At 36.5% G+C, this 7,500-nt stretch overlaps 1 protein-coding gene across 8 annotated transcripts in view; it reads left to right on the top strand.

The window, feature by feature from the left end:
• The window catches only part of LOC144960864 (tight junction protein 1-like), a 192,822-nt gene that overhangs the window by 33,697 nt on the left and 151,625 nt on the right, over positions 1–7,500 (top strand). For 5 of the 8 annotated variants that reach the window (XM_078894255.1, XM_078894259.1, XM_078894252.1 and 2 more), the window contains exons 2-4: positions 676–868; positions 1,767–2,031; positions 4,077–4,133. In XM_078894255.1, coding sequence (XP_078750381.1) covers positions 676–868; positions 1,767–2,031; positions 4,077–4,133 — 515 coding nt within the window. The remainder of the gene's footprint in view (positions 1–675; positions 869–1,766; positions 2,032–4,076; positions 4,134–7,500) is intronic. The other 3 variants (XM_078894257.1, XM_078894253.1, XM_078894254.1) reach the window with 1 other exon arrangement.

Below are 7,500 nucleotides of genomic sequence, written 5' to 3'. Positions count from 1 at the left end.
CAAAAACAATAACAAAGCCCTGAGTGACGTCATCTGCATACTATCTATAGCCTGACACTGACCAAAAAATGACGTCAAAATGCCAGTCTTTGGCCACAAAAGAAAACAAATCGTGAGTTGTATTCAATAGTTCATCCAATGGGACCACTTGTTTCCATGAGCACTGCCAACGACAACTCACTAAGCGGTGCAAAAACCAAATAATGACGTCAAAATGCCAGTCTTTTTGGATTTCAGTATCAGGCTATAACATAACGATGGTTACGGTGACAGGCCATCGGAGCCATCGTTTCGTTATAGCCTGACACTGAAATCCAAAAGGACTGGCATTTTGACGTCATGATTTGGTTTTTGCACCGCCTAGTGAGTTTTCGTTAGTAGAGCTCAAGGAAACAAGTTATTTCGTTGGTTGAACTATTGAATACAACTCACGATTTGTTTTCTTTTGTGGCAAAAGACTGGCATTTTGACGTCATTTTTTGGTCAGTGTCAAGTCATGTGTATTATAATAATAATAATAATAATAATAATAATAATAATAATTATTATTATTATTATTATTATTATTATTATTATTATTATTATTATTATTATATTATTATTATTATTATTATTATTATTATTATTATTATTATTATTATATATTATTATTATTATTATTTTCTGATTTGCCAGATAGCCCAGCGTCGTCCTCCCAAGAAGACAATCCGCCCACACAGGCCTTACAGCTCGGGTTTGAACTGGCCTTGAAAGAGAGGGATGCCGTGCTCCGGGATAACGCCCAAACCGTGGAGGAGAGGGACGAGGCACTGAGGCAAGTGGCTCTCATGAAGACGGAACTGGAGAAACACAGAAAGGGACACAAAGAGTGAGTTGTGTTCAAAAGGTTTAGTTTCGGCAATACTCTTCAACAGTCGTAACGTCACTTCCTTCCTAATGACGCATGGTAACTCAGTAACACTGGCTCTAAACTATCGGAACAATGGCGGAGCCCTTATGAAATATTTCTCCGACGAGCATAAAAGCATATCCAGAGGGGAAAAAAGCCCAATATAAATCTGATCATCTTTTGACTTTTAGACATTCTGATCATAAGACATGTGAAAAAGTTCTAGCCAGCACGAAGCATAAAAAGTACCGATTTTCTGTGTTTAGAACCACGATGGCCGCCGTTGTTAGGCGACGTGACAATGGGATTCAGTAGTCTGATTCCACGCCACCCGGCAACGGCGGCCATCTAGGTTCTAAACAAAGAAAATCATTACTTTTTATTCTTCATGCTGGCCAGAACTTTTCATATGCCTTGTGATCAGAATGTGGAAAAGTCAAAACATGATCAAATTTATGTTTTGTCCCCCCTCTGGATACGCTTTTATGCTCGTCGAGAAATATTTCATACGGCGTCCGCCATTGTTCCGATAGTTTAGAGCCAGTGTTACTAAGTTACCATACGTCATTAGGAGGGAAGTGACGTTACGACTGTTGAAGAGTATTGCCAATAATGAAACATACATTAATACATAGAATTTATAATTAACGAATTAATACAGGTAAAACAAAATGAACCAAAGTAAATTATTATTATATTATTATTATTATTATTATTATTATTATTATTATTATTATTATTATTATTATTATTATTATTATTATTATTATTATTATTATTATTATTATTATTATTATTATTATTATTATTGTTATTATTATATAGAACACCACAACATTATCAATGTAAAGTCGTTTCCCACCCACTTCTATTTCAGAGACCTCAAAGTAAACTTGGAAAACACGAAAACTTCTTCGTCTTCGTCATCCGGGATTAATAATAATAATAATAACAACAACAGCAACAATACAACAACCCACAGCAACGGTAATAGTAACACCGCCGCCACCACCAACAGCCACAACAGCAGCAACAACAACAACAACCATCCGCAACAAACCATGAGTAAGAGAGGCAGACCGGATCAACATCAACCAAAAAAACAACATGTGGTGGTCGAATCGGATCAGGCCTATGAAGAGGTAAGATCGATTGACTTTAAAATTATCAATTTCAGAAATATGAATTATATATATATATATATATATATATATATATATATATATATATATATATATATATAATATATATATATATATATATATATATATATATATATATATATATATATATATATATATATATATATATATATATATATATATATATATAATATAATATATATATAATTCATATTTCTGAAATTGTTAATTTTAAAGTCACTTTCCGATATCTGTTGTACACTCCTATGTATCACTCTTTTGAGACGATGGGTCACATTGGATTTATCTCTTGATGTCAATTCCAACCTCTGTCTCCCCCTCCTCCTCCTCCCCCCCCCCCCTCATTTCTGGAATCCATGTTTTTGTGGGTTTTTTTACCCCCTCCCTCTCTCTATCTCTCTCTCTCTCTCCCCCCCCCCTCTCTCTCTCTCTCTCTCTCTCTCTCTCTCTCTCTCTCTCTCTCTCTCTCTTCATTGGCAGGCCTGTTGTTGCAATAATTAGCTTAGTGCTTTCTCTACATCAGAGCAATAATGTGCTTTTTATAAATTTATTGCATATTTAAGCTGGACTAGTTGCAAACTATTCTGCCATTTTTTGTTTTGCGTTTTTCTCTTTTATATAACGCTAGTATTGTGATATCATAGAATTGATATGATATCATATTTTACAAATACATTTCCAAACCATCTTTATCTTTTACAGCATTTATTTTCATCAAATATTTATTCATTCATTCTACTCACCAATATTTGTTTTCTCTCTATATTTTTATTCATTTTTTTGAATTTTGTGAATTGTAACCAGTTTAAAAAAATTACAACTCCCCCCCCCCCCCCCCCCCCCCCCCCCAGAAAAACAAGCAAAAAAAAAAACCAACAAACATATTTCGTGTAAAGAAAATACCACAGGTGTTACTGCTTGAAACTTTGACGAAATAAATAGCTGGAATCCATGAAAATTGAATGGAAAGCTACGATTTAATTTACAAAGCCGGATGAATTGGACGTATCGAGTTTCCCCTTTGGCAACCACACACGATGGATGGAGACACAGAGACCCAGTCAGAGACGACGAATGACAAGAGTAGAGATGCCTTGTGCGGCTATGTGGTCTAGTGGTATGACACTCGCTCTCGGATCGGAAGGTCCTGGGTTCGAGCCTCGCGCTCGGCGGCGCATAGTTGAGTCCTTGGAAAAGGCTCTTTACTCACATTCTCTCACCGTACTCATGTGTAAAATGAGTACCTGGCCGTTAACAGCCGTGTCTTTGTCCGAAAAATTGTAATATCGCCTAACAGGCGTCATGTCTCGTCCTACATGGTAAAATGTTGCTGTTTACCAGGGACCCCTTGTAACGCGCTTTGAGCTCACTTAGTGAATATTGCGCTATATAAAAAAAGCTCCAAAAAATGTTAAAACTTTACAATCCGCCCAACTATCAGAGCTCTACCGTTTGATTAAAGAACACAGCATGCGCTATTTGGTTAACATTGCATATAGACTGTGTTTTTAAAAACAACGGCAGACAGATGTCCTATTATCTCCCAATTCGTCAGTTGTGTCTCAATTCACTTGTTGTTTTTTTTTTTTTTGACAAAGGGGAAACTCGAAACGTCCACAATTACTGTATTCGTGAATAATTGAAGCTGGTATTTCCTTTTTATAATTGATATGATTTATTCAAAGAAATAAAATAAAAAAGCGAAGAAAATGAGTTAATTATTTTTGGTGTTAGTATACATGAATACGAAAACCTTTCCATACACCAACCATCCGACATTAATAATTAATTAATTAATTAATTAATTAATTAATTAATTAATGTTTCCCTGTTAATTAGTTCATTCATTGATTTGCTTATAATCGTGTGTTTTTCTCCTTCTCATTAATGCTTACATTAAAAAAATATATAATCATAGCTTACTGGCTTAATTTTCACTTCATGATTCATGTCATTGATTGGACTTCACTCCCTTTGTCTTTCATTGGCCCTGCCCACCGGCTTGTTATCATCCAATCAAACAGCTTCGATACACCCAAACCTACCTCCATCTACCAATCAGCGACCGGACCAATTCCTCTGTAAGTTTGAGATATAAATACAGAATTGTAGCGTCCAACCTCAGAAATAATCAACTCCCCCCCCCCCCCCCCCCCCAATATTTTTCTCTTTTACTTTCTCTTACACACACAGACATCCACAAACACACACACATAAATATTTATTATATAAAATCACATAACACCACTACGGTACACACTCTAACTATCTCTCTCTCCTTATCTCTCTTTCTTCATTAGTGCTTCTCTGTCCCCCCCCCCCCCTCCCTCTCTCTCTCACTGCCCCCCCCCCCCCCCGCCCCCGTCTCTCCCTTCCCTCCCCCCTCCCCAGAGTCTACCATCTATCTCACTCCCCATGTACAGCTCCGAGTGTCGCATGCATTCTATTGTATTTTCCCGTCAGTACTAATACAAATGTGACCCACCGTATCAAAGCGGTAATATGTCGGGATCCACTCGGTAAGGGAAATTGAATTCATAGCCACAAATATCCAACTTGGGTTTAATTTCTGTACGTTCTGGTGGAGTATAAAGACTATTTCTTGTATTGCAAAAACTTCTAAGGTCCAATTTCTCATCAATCTATCTCTAAATTTACTTTTTTGGTTCTGAATCATCCCGACATAATACCGTTTTGAGACGGAGGGTCACATATAAGGATATACATGATATCATGCGAGACACTCTAGGGAGATGGTCCTCAATAAATATCGAAGTGTCGGCTGCTAACTAGAAGCTGTGGACTGTAAAAAGTCATAAACAAAAACGAAACAAAAAGAATAATACAGCTTCAAATACGACCAATAAATTACCAAACGCGGAACGTTTCGGGATTTTCGGCAGACCTAATAGTAGACCCAACTACCCGATCACGATCACGGGTTGTTGGATGGACGGAGGGTGGGACGTGGCGTGGCCTAAATTAAATCAACTGAGCTATCAACTGAGATATCGGAATCCCGGAAATATGTGACCTTCCGTCTCAAAACGGTATTATGTCGGGATGATTCAGACCCCAAAAAGTGAATTTAGAGATAGATTGATGAGAAATTGGACCTTAGAAGTTTTTGCAATGCAAGAAATAGTCTTTATACTCCACCAGAACGTACAGAAATTAAACCCAAGTTGGATATTTGTGGCTATGAATTCAATTTCCCTTACCGAGTGGATCCCGACATATCACCGCTTTGATACGGTGGGTCACATATTAACAACAACAACAACAACAACAACAACAACAACAACAATAACAACAATATATTATATATATATATATCTATCTATCTATATATATATATATATATATATATATATATATATATATATATATATATATATATATATATATATATATATATATATATATATATAATGGACCACAATATCCCTAGAGGGCCTCGCATTTTAGACTTATAAAAATATCCTTTTTACTAATCAACCCGCATGTTTAATCTGAGACAGGAATGGAAGGATTCTGACATTACTGGGATTATAATTTAAGTTTAACCAACTGTTTCCACCATATTATTATATCAACTCAGCAATTACAGAAGGGACCGTTTTTATGAACACGAATCTAACTGGGCATGCGAGTTGCGAGCGAACGGAGACTCGAAGTGGAAGGGTTCGCTTCAAAGAACACCCCCCCCCCCCACCCCCCCCCCCCCCCCAAAAAAAAAAAAAACAAAAAAAAAACAAACAAACAAACAAACAAAAACAACAAAAAAGACCCAACAAAACAATCAAATAAAGAACATGGAGATAAAAAATATAAAGTGAGTAGATGTGACTCATATATAAAGGAACAACACAAAACAAACAACGTTTCGGCCCTTGGCCTTCGTCAGGAGACAGTAAACAAAAACACAAACAAATATGTAAATTTACAAAACAAACAAAGAACAAAAAAAAAAAAAAAAAAAAAAAAAAAACACAACAAAAATCGACTTGAAAGTATAGTGGGAGACACATGTTATTCTGCTGGCATCGTAACTGACTGAAATAATGTGATTCATCAGAACTTACTTTCTGTTGGTTTTTTGTTTGTTTATTTGTTTTTTTTTGTTTATTTTTTTTTGTTGGTTCAATTTGTTCGAAGAGAATTGACAGTCGACCATGGATGGACGTCATTGAAGTCTGATCAGTCGATGAGCGTGATTTGATTCATCATGCATGGTAAAAGTAAGTTCAAATATGAAACGGAACGAAATATATCTATAACGGGTGTGCTGCTAATTTCCTCTTTGGAAATCTTTTTCACTGTAAGAAGTAAGAAGGCTGGTATCTTACCTGCCATTTGTGTACTAAAGAGCGTGATGTTACCAACACAATTATAGCCGATTTTGTCATCGCCCGAACAACGCCTACTTCTAGGCAAGGGCCTAGCTAGTCAGAGACTAGAAAACGTTCATGAAATACTCTGGAAAAACACATATTAAATTTTTTTGGCCAGAAAACTCGTCCTTTAAATATCGATCGAGTTAAATGACACTCATCTTCGCAACAACAACAACAACAACAACAACAACAAAAACCCTCTCAAACCTGGGACTTTATTAAAGACTTCGCGAGGTCCCAGAGAGATTTTTTTTAGTCATTTGCTTCGCTTAGGCTTAAGACTAGCAAGTCGTTTACAATAATAATAATAATAATAATAAATGGCATTTATATAGAGCTTTACCCCGTTGTCACAGGCTCTAAGCGCTTTACAGAGATATAAAACAAAACATATTACAGTGAGACAAGTGTGAAGGAAACGTGATACGAATTCAATTTAACAACAACAAAATATGAAAATAATATTGCAACATTATGACGTAAAAAGATAAAACTTTAAGCGAGATTTGAACGTTGTCAACGAATCCGAGCAAGACTAATAAAGAACTAAATCTAGTCAGCTTACATAAAATTGGACCCAGGTACATTACTGCCGTACTCCGGAAAACCCCGTATTATAAAATTTGGCAAAAAAAAAAAAAAAAAAACAACAACTCGTCCTTCAAATAACGATCGATTTAAATGACCTTCATCTTGGCAAAAACTCTCAAACCTGGGACTTCCGAAGTGTCTGTTGAACCCATGACCTCAAGAGGTCGGGATCAAGGCAGATACTACGCTTAATACCACATTTTGTGTGTGTTTTTTTTTTTGGTAGTGGTGGATGGCGCCGATTGTAGAGCGTCCGCCAGGCGGAGTTGTAACGGTAGGGTCGTGAGTTCGAGCCCCCATCGCCCCGAAGTTTTTGTTCTCTATTGTCTTCTGGCACTCTCCTACTCGCTTTATTTCTTGTTGTTATCAACATAATAAGTGCCTGCTCCGCTCATTTTTCTGAATTAGGTACAACTATTACTGTGTGGTTTTGTGGCCTTGTGGTCTAACACTCGCTCGC

This window comes from Berghia stephanieae, chromosome 15 (genome assembly GCF_034508935.2).
Source record: "Berghia stephanieae isolate SIO BIC M18660-M18661 chromosome 15, UCSD_Bste_1.3, whole genome shotgun sequence".
In the NCBI taxonomy this organism is placed as follows: domain Eukaryota; kingdom Metazoa; phylum Mollusca; class Gastropoda; order Nudibranchia; family Aeolidiidae; genus Berghia; species Berghia stephanieae.
The sequence above is the reverse complement of the archived record's forward strand: the minus strand, read 5'-3'. Positions and strand labels throughout refer to the sequence as shown.